This window comes from Rhineura floridana, chromosome 20 (assembly GCF_030035675.1).
Source record: "Rhineura floridana isolate rRhiFlo1 chromosome 20, rRhiFlo1.hap2, whole genome shotgun sequence".
NCBI classification, from domain to species: domain Eukaryota; kingdom Metazoa; phylum Chordata; class Lepidosauria; order Squamata; family Rhineuridae; genus Rhineura; species Rhineura floridana.
This window is the reverse complement of record NC_084499.1, coordinates 657252-675295: the sequence shown is the minus strand read 5'-3', so window position 1 is coordinate 675295 and position 18044 is coordinate 657252. Positions and strand designations below refer to the sequence as shown.

The 18044-nt window shown below is 48.6% G+C and overlaps 1 protein-coding gene across 15 annotated transcripts in view; it reads right to left on the bottom strand.

The window, feature by feature from the left end:
- Window positions 1-6586: 6586 nt before the first annotated feature.
- ZNF618 (zinc finger protein 618) overlaps window positions 6587-18044 on the bottom strand; it is a 112214-nt gene continuing 100756 nt past the window's right edge. For 10 of the 15 annotated variants that reach the window (XM_061604556.1, XM_061604557.1, XM_061604561.1 and 7 more), the window contains 4 exons: window positions 17586-17630; window positions 13694-13771; window positions 10170-10271; window positions 6587-8320 (listed from right to left, as the gene is read on the bottom strand). In XM_061604556.1, the coding sequence (XP_061460540.1) occupies window positions 6807-8320; window positions 10170-10271; window positions 13694-13771; window positions 17586-17630 (1739 nt within the window). In that variant the 3' untranslated portion in view covers window positions 6587-6806. The remainder of the gene's footprint in view (window positions 8321-10169; window positions 10272-13693; window positions 13772-17585; window positions 17631-18044) is intronic. The other 5 variants (XM_061604564.1, XM_061604565.1, XM_061604567.1 and 2 more) reach the window with 1 other exon arrangement.

Here is an 18044-nt window from a genome sequence, read left to right as displayed (position 1 = left end):
AGACACTGCACTGGACGCCTCATTGGGGACTACAGTAGATGTGGATGGGGCATCAAGACTGCTCCGGAGATGAGCAACTTTACCCTCAAAGTGCCTTGCAAACAATTCACAGTGGGTGCCTGAAGGGTCTAGAACGCAATTTCCTGGAGCTGATGTCAACAGACCTGATGAAAAAGCTCCACTGGATGGCTATTTGTTGATGCGATAGTGGCAGAGAAGTGGCCTCACTGCCCTCACTGCCATAGTAGGTGCGGTGATGTTTTACTCATGCCCCATCAGCTTCACAGCACGTTTTCCACCACTTGCGCTCTAACCATCATCCAGCCTGTTTCATTGCCGGTGTACCTTCTTGAAAAAGGCTTTTGCTGGCTGGTAATTTTTGATGGAAACTGTCTCAGCAAACAACACCAACACCTTTCAACACCAACAGAGGACACTTTGAAGAGTTTGTTTCTTGTTTATTAACACACAGCAAGCGTGACAGTAGATACCTTTTTCTCTTTTTAAATACAGTACATGGTTCAGCAGGAGGGCACATTTTGCCCCCACACAATTTATCCCACCCCCATCCCACCCTTGATCATGAAGACAAGCCAGTGGTGGCATTATTATAAAAATAGTGTGTTGCTACAAAAGTATAAATTAATGCTACCGGTATTAAGAAATATTAAACACAGTAAAACTTATAAGGATTAAGAAAAATATTCATTAATACCTGTAGAAAACTCTGGCCTAAAAAATATTTTGTATATATTTTTAAAACTTTTTCTGTAATTTTTTTTCCTTTAAAGATGACATTTAGATTTCTGAAACTCTCTCAGGTAGAGAGAGATGCACATTAATGCATCTCCTGGTATTGCCTGGAACACTGGACGACGACATTGGGCACGCACACGCATCGCTGTGCGGAAAGAAGGGTTGACTAGTTTTTCCCAAATGCAGACTTCTCTTATTTTTTCCTCTCCATGAAGCTGAGTTCTCAACATACAGGTACTGAGATGAGATGGGGCAGGGCTGCCAACTTGTTTGCTTGCTTCGGCTCCTGTGCTTCTAAGTCTGTGGATCAAGCTCTATTGCCACACACAGACAAACTCCAGCTGTTGATGTTTTTGTGCTACTAAAGGCACAAGAATAGGCCAGTTTTCTGTGAATACAATTCTAAACACAGTGAAGTGTCCCCACAAAACACTTAAGACCAAATACATATAAAATGTTATACTGAGAATTTAATACACACAATATACCCATGGTAATACTATAGCCATAACATGTACATGTATCAATATCCTGAAACCACAAGGCAGTACCGCTCAAAATCCATTAATGAAGTATTTCTTTCCCCAGGAAGACTCGTTGTGTCAGGTTCAGATCTATTTTAGTGCCTTCGGCCCAGTATCTTCTCTCATTTTTAAGAGATTTTGTGAAACAGAGTCCTTCATATATCCAAGACACAAACTTAAGTTTCACTAAAGCTGTGGAATTTTTAGCTGCAGAGGAAGAATAATCCACAATGGATCTTCACTCCTCATACTCTTCTCAGGAAAGAGCATGACATGCTATAGAATATTACTTGGGACAGAGAATTAATACTGACCCTTCTACACATCTTTACTGGATTTTATTGGGCACAATATTGGAAGAGAATTATCTCAAGAGTTGAGGATCAACTTCCTTAAGAGGTTGTTATGGGGAGTCCAGTTGCACCCAGGATAGCCAATATGTACATGGTACATTTTGAAAAGACGGCCGTTTGGAATTGAGAAAGCAAACCTTACCAACAATATGACACAATATGGCAGGTATATTTATATTGTTGCTCATCAAGATTGTGCAGTGGATTATTTTTGCGTATGGATGAATACAGTGGAAAACAGTGAATCACAATGTTAAAATTCACCAGGCATAAGAATTTACAAAGGAACATCTTTTCTGGATGTTATGACATTTAAGTTGGACGGGCAAGCCTATATCATTAAAAAACCTCAAACCTACTGATAGGAATACCATCGTCCATTGTAAGAATTACCACAAGCCCATTTAATAGACAATTTATCATTTGCACATTTTAAAGATTAAAATGTAACTGCAGTAGTGCAAATTTGTATAAACAACACAGATAGGAGTGTCGTCAACAACTGAAATTATGAGGTTTCCTACAGAGGGTCATTAGACAGAGTAGGAAGGCATCCCAGGAATGAGCTTTTGCAAGATACAAGGAAGGTTCACAATAATTACGTTTGTGTCAGTGGAATATAACAGCCTTATCTATTCAGCACAAAGGGTGGAGACAATGGCATTTGAACAGAGATACCTTCGGTTATCAAGATTTACCTAGATTGGTCCTCCAGATGCCAACTCCCAGCAGCCAGAATGGCAAACAGCCTGGTGGGCCATAGAAGGACCCCCTCGCCCGGCCACACACCAGGCATGGCAAGGTTGTGCCTCCCACTGCAAGTGGTCATTTTAGGCGTGGAATGCATCCTGGCCGGGCACAATCTTTGCAGCTAAAACAATGGACCAATCCCAGCGATGGAAAGGTCTTCACATCGAGAAACCCTTTCACCCTGTGTCGACCCATTAATGTAGTGCATGTCATCTTGTGGCCTTGTATACACTGGAGGAATTAGTGAACATAAAAGTAAGGTTAGAAGAACACTGGCGGCTCCATCAACATCTCACTTCCTGGAATATAATCATACACCAGAGGCTTGAAAGTTCACAGCTATTACACACGTTCACATATCTACTCCTAGAGGGCAAGATTCACCCCCCACCCTCATTGTACCTTGTCAGCCAGAAGCCTATTTTGTTTATTTTATTTAACAAAATTTACATACCACTCAATTTTAGAAAACCTCTTAAGCAGTTTACAAAAAAAATAAAAAATACATTAGATTTTTACCTTGACACTAACTCTTAATGGTCCGTATGAAAAATTACATTTGTCAGCATATTTAGAAGGTCACTGATATTGTAGCAGGATTTGTTTCCAATTTAAAGGATTGTGTTTTCCAGTTTTGACTTTGCCCTTTAAGGGACTGGGTGTTGCAGTTGCCATAAATTCAGTTCAGTTCAGGGCTGCATTTATTCTGCCCTTGGGTTTACGCGAGAGGAGTTGGATGGCCAGATGTTTGGATCTTGATAAAAATCTATTTGACCCTCAGATGGCAAGAGTGACATGTATTTGGTTCTGATTGCAATTTAGTGGGATACGTCTTAAGGACCATGTAGTTCCTTGTCAGAGGTTTATCTTGTAATGGGGGGGGGGGATCTCTCTTTTCTCTGGAGTGGAAAGATTTTGACCTGGCAATGACGCTGTTGTGGCTCAGCAGAAAAAACAACTTTCCTAAGGACTTCATCACACAGTCTCAAAAAAGACTGCACCCAGTTGAAACAGATTTTTATTGGTACTCAGTTGTGGTTTCAGGAACACTGACGCACATACTGTATATGCTTTGGTTGTCTATTGCATGCATAGGGTGAGAAATTATATGCATTTGGTCTTGTTTGTTTGTGGTTGAATAGTTTTCTGTGAAGACAACTGGCAACCCAAGAGCCAGGGAAGGTGTAACTCCACTCAAGGAAGGGATGGAGGAAAGGGGTCCTCAGACAGCATCTCCCTTTGGCTTGCTGATGCTCTTCTTGGCTTCCCTGGGGTGGGGAGAGGCAGAACAAAGCCACTTGCAGCCCTGCCGTCCATTTGTCTGTTTCAATGTCTCAACCTGCTTGCTTTGAGCCAATGCAGAAAAGACACTTTCCCTTAGCTACTCTTTTCTCTCTGCAGTGGGACTCCAGCATGTTAAAGGCTGCTGGGAATGCCTCTACCCCACCCTTGCAGGAGAAAGCACCTTGGCTACCGCAGGCACACCCAACCATGGGGAGGTAGGGAGACTTTTTAAACGCGATTGCTGCTTGGTTTTAAGGATGCTCCAATTAATCAAAATGAATTATTTCAACAGAAGTACTTTCAAAAGAGTTGGCCAACGGTGCTTCCTGTGTATGTGCCCCTTCCAATACTCTCACAGGCATCACCTAAACTCTTGCAGGATACTACCCTTCTCCCTGCCCTTCAGCAGATTAAATTTATTTGGTAAGACTAAGCCAAGGTTACTTTACAAGTATACACCGCCAGCCCACACAAGGGGCACAAGTCCCAGTCGGGGGCAGGGGGGTTGCTCCCCTAATGTACGACTTGCGTGGAGCTGTGAAAAGGTTGCGCTGGAACTGCTGCTCTCAAACTTTGCCCACTCTGGGGGAAGAAGCCCTTCAGCTCAGCAGTTCCCAAACTCCCTGCCCCGCCTCAGGACAACCTGAAAGTTGCTCAGCTTTTATGTTATAACAATTTTAATGTGCCGTGCTAGGTATGATTTTTAACTGTATTTTTACAGACATACCACAGACCACCTTTTGGGAATCCTTGCTCCAGAAGGCCAGGCCATTCATCCAGATGCTGTAGCACTGAGCAGCTTGCTAGAAGTGAGAAGGGATCCCACTTCGGTCGAAACAATCCAGGCAGAATAATCCCAGTCTACTAGGGCCATCATGGGGAAGGGGGGTGTCTTCCACCTATGACCCAGACCAATGGCAACCTATGAGCTATGCTCCCCCGCAGTGGGTCAGTGCATCACAGCATTAAGAGGGAACGCCAGCATCTTGCGTATTCAGGGATGGGGAATTTCCTTCCGCACAATCTGCACTTCCTGCTCTGTTTCTGGGACCTGTAAAGCCTGGGGATAGAAGGTGGGATGGTCCCTCTGAGGGCTCTCCCCAAAGCCATCGCAGTTCAGCTGGAGACAGGTGCAGTCCCCTGTTCACCAGTGGAAGAGGTCTGAAGGCAAGGGGGGGACAGGGCGGCCATGTTCAGCAGCGGCACCGGGGGACTTGGAGGGCAGGGTGAAGTGTCTGTCTTCCTTGAAGGGAGAGAGGACCTATACAGGGGACAGAGAAGTGAGGAACCTGTAGACCGCAGGGAGGAAGAAGCTGATTCCCCTCAAGCTGCCAGCGGCAATGGGTTCTTGTTCTGAAGAACCTCTCCAGAAGGGTGGATGGGCTGGTAAAACAGCCGGCTCAAAAGAGGGCCTCTTTCCCTTATGGTGTGAACTGACAGGACCCTCTGCTAAATCTCTCTCCTATGAAGGACGCCAGGCGAGAAACAGGCAGGAGCAATGAAGGCAGAGGGACTGTGCCAGGGCAAGCAGCCCCAACAGGCAAACGGCTCGAGGCCTTAGATGCCGGAACCACGCGAGGCCACAGCAAAGATTTTAGGCGTTTTCTTATGGGAGATCCCCTCCAAGGCCGCTTTAACCCACAGGCCACAATCAGTCTGACACAGCTCTTTCCTCAGGCTTGAAATATCGCCAAGAGGTCACTTTAACACACACCCCCGGCCAATTGAACTAGCCACTTTCCCGACTGCAGAAAGAGCCAGAGATCACTCAGACTTGCCGCCCGTACCCCTCGCATCTGCCAAATCGTGGCTGCAATTACAATTTGTTCAGAGCTGTCTATCCAGAAGTCCACCACTTGTATGTGCCCACATGTGGCAAAAAGGAAATGGGACTAAGTGTGAAAATAGACAGGCGGGGCAGTTGGGGGCCTCAGTGCCCACTGAGTGCCTTCCTTCTCGAGAAGAGTGAAGTCAGAAACGTCTGTTTGCTGCTTTGATTGAGGCGGTCAGCTATTGCTTTGAATGTGGATATTGTACAGGAATAGAAAAGTAAAAGTTGCAAAGTGTTTGTTGGAGGCCACAGAGGAGGAGGGGGGTGTTTAGAGGTGCAGCTGTAGGCCACTTTGAGGGCAAGGTATTCCCACTGATGAAGGTCCACTCCTGTAATGTGATCTCACCTTGAGCAAGACTGTTAGGACCCACCCTCCAACCCCCCCCCCCTTTTCTTGACTGTGGAATCTACTTGCTCAGAAGCAAATGGTGATCATTTGCGATATACCAGTGAACCGAGAGAGGGGACAGCTGGGGGGGGGGGAATACCTTACTGAATAAACCCAAATTAGTTATATTATTTGCTGCAATAAATTCTCCCAGGATTAAACCACTTTTTTAAAAAAAGGAAATTGCTAGCTATTGAGCTCAAAGAGAGAAGAGTGAGATGAGACAGGAAAAGGGACTGCTCTCTCTTGAAAACAAAAAATCTTCTTTAACAAAATAGTTCCTTCAAGTCTCCCTTCCTGTTCTTTAAGCGCTATTGGTTTTCTGAGACACAGCTGCCTGTGAACTTGCAACATTTTAGGTTCAGAAGGCAGAGAAGGAAAAATGCTCTCGTGGCATACAATTTACTCGTAGGAGCGAGGTCCAGTGTGGATCGGGCCCTGCAGAAAACAGGTTCAATTGTCCCTGGCAGGAGGGCCCAGGAGAGTAGAGGGAGTGGGGGAGAGAAGAAGAGAAAATAACAAAAACTAAAGGGATAACGAGAAACGAGGCATTCAAGTCAACTGAGAAACAGAGCTGCCTGAAGAAGACACCAGAGTGTGAGCATCCAATTGATTTGCCCTCCGGAAAAATGCGAGTGTGTTGTGTCAGGTTCACACACAAATCTGTTGCTAGCACAGAATGACTCTGACCTAGCACTCCTTCCAAACACAGCTTTTTATATACATATTAATATCTATAATATCTATATATCTATAAAAAGCACTTTCCTTTTTTGTTTCCCAGGGCATTCAGAATGAGGTCCACAGTGTTTAGAACTTAAAACTGGATTCTTTGTTTGGAACAGTGTTTTGAGCACGCACGGTGGGGTGGGGGCTTGTTTCAGAGGGCCGTCGCTCCTGCCCGCCCGCCCCACTGAGTTTTAAAGCATGTTGGACTTCAGGAACATAAGCTTGTTCATATCCTCTGGGCTGAGCAGCCGCCGCCTCTTGATCAAGAGGGCTTGTTCGCACATATTTACACAATTGCTTCTGGCCCCAACAGCAGGCACTGCCAGGAGCCAGAAGGCCAGCTTGGCCAGTTTGGTGTGCTTCTGCGTCACACAGGACCAGTACTGAAAGAGGTCAGGGGGGGCTTGGAAGAGGGGCTCCTGCAAATAATCGTAGACTTCGTTTTTGCCCGAGCGGTCTTCCTCCTGCGTCGGGGAGCTCTCACTCGATGTCCGTGTTTTTTTGGCAGACGGCTCGAACTCTGCCTCTTCTGCCCAGGATTCCTTCACCTCGTTGATCAACTCGCACACCTTGCCGATGATCTCCTCATGCTGGTACGGCGGGACTGGGCGCAGCTTCTGCTGGGGGTCCAGGATCATGGCGACTTTGTGTGCTGAGTGGACCTTGAAGTTTTCCTTCAGAGCCTCCAGGAAGAGGTGGCACAGCTTGCTGACAATGCCTGCGTCGTTGGCCTTGGAGGTGAAGAGCTTCTCCAGTTTCACGTAGGTGGGCAGCACTAGCTGCAAGGTTGGCCGGCTCTCACTGCTCAGCTCAATGACCGCTTGCTTCACAGGAGCCAGGATAGCCGCCAGGTTGCTAAGCAGGTGCTTGTTGAGGTTCTGGATGAGGTTCATTTTCTTGGCCCGGCTGTAGAACTCACAGATCTGCTCGTAGCGCTCATGGACAAGCAGTAAAGAGTCAGTGACCGAGTTCCAGCAGGGCGGAGGGGATGTCTCCTCCAGGGAGCCAAAGGTCTCCTTGGAGATGCCTGCCGACCCTGCCAGGTCCTCACAAACGTTCAGCAGCTCAATGACCTCGTGCATGTTGCGTGCCTGGAGAGTCCGCTTGTTGAGCACGCTCTGCACGACCGAATTCAAGGCACAGGCTGAGCAACGCAAGCACATCCCCGCCTTAGAGAACGCTGAAGAGTTCACTTTGCAGTCTGTGACGTACACCGTTCGGATCTCCGACATCACAAACTCGGAGAGCACGTTCTGCACCCAGTGGTGGACCAGGTCTCCGTTATCACGAATGTCCACCCCCTTAATGCCCAGGACGTAACTCTTAATGCTGTTCCCTTCTGCCTGGTATGCTGTCAGGATGTAGCAGGAGTCAGGGCCGATGCTCTGCGAGTGGCAGGTGACCCCGATGCCCAGGCAAGCATTGCTGCCGAGAGCACAGGTAACCTTCACCTTCACCTGGTTATACATCCGGGGCAAATGCTTGAGGGCCAGTGTGTTGAAGTTGCCAAGGATCTCCGTCACTGAGAAAGCACCATAGCGGGCACCGCTGTCAACAAGAGTTTGTGCCAGCTTGATGAACTCCTTGCCACTCACAACGCTCAGCGTCCCCAGGTCAGCACACATCACCCGCAGCAGCCTCTCTGCGATATTCTGCCTCTCCTTCTCAGGGATTGCGCTGTTTGCCAGTGAGCTGCTAGTTGATGCTGCGGGAAAGCAAGAGGTGGGGAGAGGAGTCGTCATTAATCATTCAAAAACTATTATCTACTTTTATGAGAGCTGCGCGTCAGTTAAATCTGCCTGTCCACAAAAACATTATTTCTGAAGCAAGCAATGTAACTCCTTTGTTTTTAGCAGATGAACGTATGGGTTGCAGCATCACCTTGGAAGAGGCACGGGGCCCCTCCAGCGTGAGAGAGAGAGAAGGAAGGGGACACACACGCCTCTCCTAAGTGGTGCCTGCCCAACGCCTACAGGTTTCTGTATAAACCAGATGTTGCAATAATCAGTCTTTTACAATACCTGCCCGATTACTCACGGAAACATCCAAGAGTGCAACCAATTTAATGAGGCAGCCCTCATTTGTCTCCCATCTGCCCCCCGAGGAACTCTGGAACACCACCCACAGCCCTCTTCCTTCATATTTATTATTATTATTATTGTTATTGTTATTGTTGTTGTTATTATTATTATTGGAGCCCAGGGTAGCAAACAAAAACACTAAAAACACTCTAAAACATCTTAAAAACAGACTTTAAAATATATTAAAACAAAACATCTTTAAAACATCTTTTAAAAAATATTTTAAAACATCTTAAACAGCAATTCCAACACAGATGCAGACGGGGATAAAGTCTCTACTCAAGAGGCTTGTTGAAAGAGGAAGGTTTAACACACACACACCCCACAAGGTCCGGAGAAGGAGTTGAGGACAGGAGCAAGGGTGAGTCTCGGCCTAAACCAAAGCTTCCTGGGAATTTGAGCCCGTCACAGACATTTTTTGGCCATGAAATTTTAGCTGCAAAAAAGCAAATGTTTGCAGTGGTGCAGTAAAAGGAAGGCCTGAGATGCTTCATGGGGATGACTCTCTCCCCACCCCACCCCCAGTGACTTTACAGCTCTGAGGTGCGCCTGGCCCTAGCGAGCGCGACCACAGCCAGCTGCGTCAGCCTCCCTTGATGGGCTGGCTGTGCCTGGGCCAGCACTTCCCTCACAGTACGTAGGGTGTTTTGTTCATTTAGTATGCACAAGCAGATCCCTGTGGAAATGTGTGTGCAGAGGTTGTGTGTGTGTATGGGGGGTGGATTGGAATCTGACCTCTCGCTCTGCTCCTCTTCCAGCAACAGCATCTCTGCCCACGGGACTGTCCAGGCACAAGCTGTATGGGCAGCCAACCATCTGTTGGGGATGAGCCCTCTGGCACGCATGGTCACCCAAAGGTGCTATTGAGGAGGAGGAGAGAGATGGTATCTAGGAACTGGCCTGGGACAGGGTTGCACAGCAAGTCACCCACTGTTTCCTGCAGCAGGGAAATTCATTTCAGCACACAGCGCTTCCATTTTTGTTCCTTGGTGCATTGCAATCTCTCCCTCCGCAACTGTTCTATGGCCCACTCTGGAGGGTGAGATTCTGTGGCTGAAAGGACCCCTGCTAGCCCTTTCCTATTCCTCCTCTGAGTGAACAGCAACAGGAGTATTGGCAGAGTGCTACCCTTGCTGCCACTTTACATGTGAGGTGCAAGGATTACTCGGCAAGCCTCTGCTCACTGTAGGCCGGGGATGGGGGTGATGCTGCTGGGCTCTGGCTCCCACAGCCTTAGCAGCTGTCAGGGCCAGTGGTCAGGGAGGGCAGGAGGTGGGAGTCCAGCACACCTGGAAGGCCACAGATGCCCCCCCCCCGCCCCAGGCTTTAGGGTTTAAAAGGGCCTTTTCCCCAGTCTAATTTGCATAGGTAAATGCAGACAGCCTCTGAAGTACCTAGTGGGGGGGGGCAAAGACCAGGGTGAGCCCCTAGGCTGCTGGCCAGTTGCCAGTTCCAAGGCCCACAGGTACCTACTGTTGTTGGCATTGTTCCTTTGGGGCTGGGGCTTCCACTTCTCCTCCACCGTGGCCAGAGGCGAACGGGGCTGGTTCGAGGCAATGCAGTTCTCGTTATCAGCTGAGGGGGAGAAAACAGACCTTGTTTAGGCAGGCCGGAGGATTCAGCTCATTGCACTCATTGTTAAATTTACTTTGGATGTGTCGTTACTGCAAAGAGAGACAGAAGAGCAATATTCCTGCTTCATCCAGCATGCAAAATCCTGGAAATGGATCTCCAAAACAATAACAATCAAAATCTGGGTCAAGTGGGATTCCCTAAGCATCCCTACAACTGACACAAAAAGGGCCCAGGAACCTAGTTCAGTATTGTCTGCACTGGCCGGCAGCAGCTACCTGATCCTTTTACCTAGAAAGCCAAGGATTGAACCTGGAACCTTCTGCATGCAAACCAGGTGTTCTGTGGCTGAGATATTTCCCCCCCGCCCCCCCCCCCAAATGTGTGTATCTTCCCTTTCCAATGGCTGGTCAGGAAGTGAGGCACTGCCCTCGTCTTCACAGTTGCCTGGCACAATTCCCAGAACTCACGCAGACAAATCTGGGGCAACCCATTTACTGCCCAAGTAAGGGCCAAACCCCCACCTGAATTGGGGGAGGGGGGAGCCACTAGGCAGGGAAGTGCCCCCCCTTTCTGGCACACTGACCACACCGGTGACAATTCACACACGCTTGCACATCGCTTACACATTGGCTGCCGATGTTCAGGCAAGGGAAGAGAGAGGTGGGGGCACTCTGCTGATGGGCCCCTGCCCTGGGGGGCCAGCAGCACCAAGGACAAATGTCCCCAAGAGGCTGTGGGTCTGGAGGCACTTCCCCCACCAGACCCCATCTTGTGATCTCAGACCCATTTTTAATTTTTTTTTAATTGAAAGCATTCCAAAGTTACACAGTTTAGAATGTAAACAACGCCCTCTCCTCCCAGCTGTGGCTAACTTTGTTCCGCTGACACCCACCAAGCGAATCCCTTGCACATGCCACACGGTACACATGTAATTTAAAGTCAAAGGAAAGCAGGGAAGGAAGGGGGGAAACGGGGTCCTCTGGGGTCCCCCTGCCCTACAACCTCATTCTGATTGCCAGTTTGAATCTCCACCTAGCTCTAACCCTGCCTTGTTTCCCAGAGATGCCCTTTGGGGTCCCTTTCTCCTCAACAGACACCTCCGCTCACAACTCTTCAATTCTGGGGCTTCACCTCCTTCCTTTTTAACCAGAGGAGGTGGCCAGCGTGGCCACAGAGCTTCCAGCAGCACCCAGGTGGTTGTCAATGGAGACAAAATGCTGCACCGGACAGATGCTGGTCTGGCTCAGCGGAGGCTACTGCGCTGGTCTTACTCCCACCTGCGAGCCACACTCAGAGATGTCCTGCCATACACTTCTTGGCGGCATTACTGGACTCAAATTCCTTGAAACAGTTATGCAGGCCTTTCCCGGGAGAAAACCCCACCCATGGAAGAAGACACCCACCCCACCCCCGCCACAGACCTTTGCAGGAAGCCCCATGACAATCGCTCCATTCCAACTACATGTTCCTATGATCCTTCCCTGAGCACAGTCCCAGCACACGCACTCCACACCAGACATACTATTCATTGTGCATTCATGATGATTTCTGCTCATGATGATATCAGGGCAGTTATACACAATCACCCTTGCAATACTGTTTGCCCCTGCAAAGTTTCTGGGTGGACCCTGGGTGCCCCCACACTGTCAGTGGTTTGCAGGAGGCATTCATGCAGTTACCAGAACTTTGGGTTTGCACTATGAAAAGCGGAAGGAAGCACTCGGTTGCTTTAGCTCAACAAATCCACTTTTTAAAAAACCCAGGGGCAAGGAAATTTCACTGAGAAGTGTGCACATCGCCATACTACCTCCCTGCAAACAAAGCAGAGCAAGTTCTCCATGAAGACTAGAAACAGCCTCGGGTCTGCGTAAACGCTGTGCCAGCCAATCAGGACTACTGCTCAACAGACAGGTTGCCTGGAAGGGCCCATATGGCTTCCTTTCCAGCAGGGCATGCCCGCAGCTTCCTGCTGAAGTCCTGTGATTTTTCATACCACAAATGTTCTACGGCAGCGGTTCCCAACCTTTATGAGTACAGGCCCCCCCGTAACCTCAAAACATTTCATGACCCCCACGTTAATTGTTGCTCCTCCTTGTGATGCCACTCTGGATTTGCACGCAGGCGGAGAACCAGAGGCGGAAGAGAGAGTGAAATCTGCCTGGCAGGAAATTAAAGCCCAATAAATATATAATAAATTTAAATACATGGATCACGCAAGCCTATAAGCAAAATCAAAATAAGAGCAAGGTTGGGCACCGGGGGTGGGGGCAGGTGAGTGCGAGTGGGCAGAGATAGACGAGAAGTCATGCGAAGGGAGAGGGCGGGGAGAGAGGCAGGGGATGGTGTCAAGTTGTGGGTGGGGGAGTGGTCCGGTGGGCTAAGAAAAGGCAGCAATTTAAGAGGTTCAGTAGAAGAGCGAAGAGGAGCAGCCACGTGGGCAGGAGGGAGGGATGGTTGGAGTAAAGTGGGCTGTGTGTCCATTCTAGGTGCTTCCTTTCTTGGTGTAACCTGTGGTGGGAGTGAGACCTCAAAACAGACACACATGGCCCCCTCCCCCCGTCCCGCAGGAGGGAGAAGAGGGAAGTAGATGGTGAGCGCGAGGGTGGAATCCTCCTCAGGCACAGCCTCCTCTCTCTCCTTCCCTTTCTGAGGAAAAGGGGTGAGGAGTGACCTCCCCCTCTTCTGTTCTCTCCCTCACCCCCCCTTCCCCGTAGCCTGGTAATGGCCTGTGTGGGACGGGGAGAGTGTGCCACTGCTGCTGCGTGCCTCTTTCTGTGCTGTTCACATTGCAGGAGTCTGGTGGGTTGTGGGAAGGGGTTGCGAGAAGGCCAGAGAACCCCCCTCCCCCCCACAAGTTGGCCCCCATGCCTGCACTCTCCTCCTCCTGCCATTGCTGCTGCTGCCACTGGTCCAAGCAGCATGCAAGGGCCACCCTTCCCCATAAGGGGTTATGGAGCTGGGAGCCCAGGAACAGCAGTGAGCAGCTGGTCTCCTGGGGGGGGGGCAGGGTGAGGACCTGGGGATTAAAGTCACTCGCAGTTACTCAAGTTTGTTTCAGCCGTCCTGAAAACTTTCTTAAAAAAGGAATATATAACTCCTCTCTTGGCTCTTTGCGGCCCCCAGGATGACTGCCTGGCCCCCCTGGGGGTCACTGTTCTACGACGTTTGTTTTTGGTCCTGCTTTGGTCGTGCCACAGCACAAGAGTTGCCCCTCTGTGCGGCAATAATGCAGCAGCGCTAGAAAAGCATCGCAGAACAACTAATATAAAGTGGCGTGTTGTGTGAATGGTCCAGTGCATTACGGTGTTAATGAGTTGCTGCAGAAGCGCCATGCCTGTCTGGAGGGGCCCAGAGAGAGAAACAAGCTTGTGCCACTGGCGCAGAGCTCCCTCCCTCCTCTCAAGAACCATCTGCCGATTTACCTGCGTGGGACTGCATATGTTCCAGGAGGTTGTTGTAGAACTGGAACTGGATGCCACATGCCCCACAAGTGTACGGCTCTGAAAGAAGGAAAGCAAGAGAGAGTTAGACACAGCCAGGAGCAGGCGGCCCACGTCGGGGCCAAGCCCAGAGAGCCTCGTGGCAGCATCTCCGAGTGCTGCCACTCGCTGCGGCCAACCCCATTTGGAGAAGGGGGGATCTGGACGTGTAGATCTGGCCACCTAGCCGTTTAGGAAGAAAACTCTAGCTAAAGTTCTTCCTGTTTCTCCAACACTGCAGGCTGGGGTTGCCTTTGCCAGCCTCCCAGAGAAATCCAGAACACTGAGGGAGGGAGGATTGGTGAGAAATAATGCTCCACCCCCACCCAGTAGATAACTGGAGATTTGTGAAATGATGAGCATGTGTGGGAGGGAGGGAGAGAGAGAGAGACGGGGGGAGGGAGGAGGGGCGGGCAGGGCGGGAGAGAAGGTTATCTATGATGGTGATGGAGGGAGATGCGGCACCCTCTCCCCACACACTATGCCTAGAGCTCTTTTGCAGAAGAGGCAAGTGATCCCAACTCTCCTGCCTTCTTCATCATCTCCAGCTCAAAACCCATCTCTGTTGCTTTTTGTAATCTACCCACTCCCAACTGAAAGATAACAATTCTTTGGGCTTCACAAGAATGTGAGAGCAGCCATGGATGAGGCAAAACGGGCCCCCCTCCTAGTTGAGCATCCTGTTCCAACAAGATACCCCCTTGGATAGCCCACAAGCAAGACAGGAAGAAGGCAACTGGTATTCAGAGGTAGACTGCCTCAGGACATGGAGGTTCTATTTAGTTATCATGGCTAGCCCCACCACCTCCTCCTCCATGAACTCTTATTCCCCCTTTAAAACCATCTTTTAAAACCCTGCCTCATTCATCATATCTTGTAGCAGTGAGTTCTACAAAGCATGCAGTTGCAAATCTTCATCCTTTGTTCAAAGTTTTGACTCTCACTCCCCTCCCTATTGCTCCCATAGAGCTAAAATTCCCAGAGTTCTCTAGGAGGGGAGACTGGCTGTTAAACTACTCAGGGAATTGTAGCTTTGCGAGGGGAATAGGGGGTCTTCTGACATGTGTCAGCACCCCTTGACAAACCACACTTCCCAGGACAGCCATGGCTGTTTAACGTGGAATAAATGTCTGGTGGGCAGCCCAAACAATCAAGTGGATCGAGCAGCTCCCCTGTGAGGAATGGTTGAGGCATTTAGGACTTCTTTGTTTGGAAAAAAGGCAAATAAGGGACCGCACCCCCACCCCCCCAGAAGATGGTGAAGGTGTATAAAATTATACACGGTGTGGGGGGAAAGGACAGAGAGGTTTTTCTCCTTCTCATATAATACTGGAAATATTCTCATAATCCAGTGAAGCTAAACCGTCAGGACCAACAAAAGAAAGGACTTCTTCATACCCAGTGCATAGCGAAGCTATGGAACTCCCTCCCACAAGAGGCAGCGATGGCCACCAATCTGGATGGCTTTAAAAGGGATCAGACAAATGTAGGGAGGAGGCGGTGGCTATCCATGGCTTCTGGCCACGATGACCAAGCGCTACTTCCAGGGCTGGAGGCAGAACGCCGCTCACTCCCAGTTGCTGGGAATCGCAAGTGGGGAGAAGGGCTGTTCTGCTGCTCTTGCGCGCAGGTCCTGCTTCTGGGCTTCCCACTGGGGCATCTGGTTGGCCCCTGTGAGAACTGGATGGGTCTTCCATACAATGCATAAATATATATAATGCAAGATTTAAGAGCATTTGAGTATTTTAATTCATTTATAATCTCTTTATATGCCTACCTTGTTTTGTCAGGATTTATTGTCAAGGCAATAAGCCACTCATTCACACGTGCAAATAAGCATTTAAAAACAAAAGCACCCCACTCAACAGTCAAAAGGGAAAACAAAACAAAGCAACATGTATATTTTGGTGTACCAAATCACAGCAGCTTTTAGAACAACCCTCAGTTTTACCAAATGTGACTTCCTACCCACGGCGGCTGTTTTCAGGAGCACCCGTCCTGCCCAGTGCCTGGCTACACTGAAGAATGTCAGGTATGGCTACATCTTGCCTTGTTAAACAGTCTTCATAAAGTCAAGGGTGGGACAAGTAGGGAAGCCCACCCAAAAGAGAAAGAAATTCATGAAGAAAGGAAACTCGAGATTCTGAAGAGTGGTGGGATTTGCCTGTCACAAAACAACACCAGGTCAAGGGATGGAATTCAGGAAACCCCAGAACTGAACATTCAGCCATTTGGGAAAAAGTCTTAGGTTGAAGTCTGATTTATGGGTCCATGGTCCATCTGTTAGACGGTAAATTGGAATACAGGATAAAAATGAAAGTGGCTCTCAGCAGGGTCAGTCTTAGTTCCAGCAAAGGTTGAACAACTTTCCAGCTATACTATATTTTCCTGGAGTTGCGAAACATAGCCCAAGTCTATTCAATAGATCTCGTACAGAGGAAGGCGTTTTGCTACCAATTCTGTAGTTCAAGAGAGATGCCAACAAGTCTGAGTGGGACACCGAAATGTGCTACACTGCTTCTAGAAGGGAGAAGTCCTGCATGGTCAGGCTGAAGGAACTGGGGAGGTTCAGTAGGAAAGAAGATGAGAGAGTGCTTTTGCAAACCTTCAGAAGGAAGATACTTTCTTATGATACCCTTTTAAGCAAAGCAATGATTTGACTTGGGGATTTATCTTACGTGTGTGTGTGAGTGTAGAGGGGACAACTCACCACAAGGCTACAGTTCAGTGCGGCACATCTACATGCTGGTGCAAATGTTAGCATTTGGGGCTGTGCCAAAGACAACCTTTCCATAAACAAACACACAACTACCCAACCTGCTGAGACCTAATAAGCGTGCATGAAGACCCACATGCCTTCAAGTTCTGCAATGCCTTCCTAGCAACACACGGAAGCCTGGCGAGAGCAGAGGTTATGCTCTTGGAAAAGATGCAGCCAAGGAGCAGCTGCTTGCCTTGATCGCACCCGATTCCTTCTGAATAATGTTGCCCTTGTGCAAATGATGGTGCCTGCGCATGGCTCTTCTCCAGCAAATTCCCCCTATTTAAATGCAAGGTGTTTTTTAAACCAGGGAAAGCATAAAAAAGCAGCCTGGAGGAATGATGGAAAGAAGTGCTGGAGGAAAAGAAGCATGAAAAGGATGCAAGTAAATTAATTCTTGCGCATTCCTGCGTACCACTGATTAAGGCCATAAACTAATGGAGCTAAAGCAACAGCAATGCCTAGCTGACTGTCTTGCCAATAACTAGCTAACCAAAGATGCTAATTTTCCTACAGATCTGCATAACTTATTTAATGCTATTCCATCAGCTGATGATGTGTGATTTTGTCCAGAACCTCTAACACCTTCTGCATCATGTTGAATCCCCAGCAACACTTACAGGCACAACCTGGTACAGAGGCCCATGATGAAGTTTAGCAACAGAAACAAATACTGGCCTCCCTTACAGGGCTATAGTAATTGTCACAACAAAATCACATATGTTAAGTGCTCTGAAACTTAATTATAATCAATATCACAACACAATCAATCATGCTTGGATTAAACTACTCCTTTAAAACAGAAGGGGGTGCAGGCCAACCATTCAAGGCGTGCTACTAAGCGAGTGTGGCTAAACAGACGGGCAGGGGCTCCACCACGGATGCTGAAAGGCCTAACAAGTGGATTCTTTTCTACTTACACCACTGCTCAAAAAAAAACAACCCACCAACACGAGTGAAACTGATCCTTGACATTACATAAATGAGAAGCAGCAAAAGGCTCTCTGAGTGAGATTTAAGGCTGGATGTAAACAGCCCCTTAGATGCAGCACTATAGACATCCATCACACTTACTTTGCAAAAGCGGTAAAGGATTTGAAACCAGAGGACTGGCGGTTTCTGAAAAAAAGAAAGAGATTCAGAGATTGAGACCAAGGAGAGAGGAAGGGAGAGACAGAGAGAGAGAGAGAGCAGCTCTGCCATCCACAACCACTCCGGGCCCTGCTTATGTGCTCAGCCACACTGGCAGGAAAAGATGAAGTTTAGAGCTGTGGTTGCAGCAGTGCAGCATGTGGGCTGGGCTTTAAAAAAAATAGATGGTTTGCCACTATTCTTATGGTTGGATTCATTTTATTTTATTTTTAGGATGCTGCTTTGAACCTACTTGGTGCAAGGAGGTGTCTGCATCTGATGAATAAAGTCAGGAAGTGCTCGAGCGGCTTGCTGGCCACCCACCCAGGTGGTGCCAGAGCAAGAGAAGAGGAAGCTATTTAAGGGGCATAACTTGTCCTCCTGCAATCCTGGCATCACTTT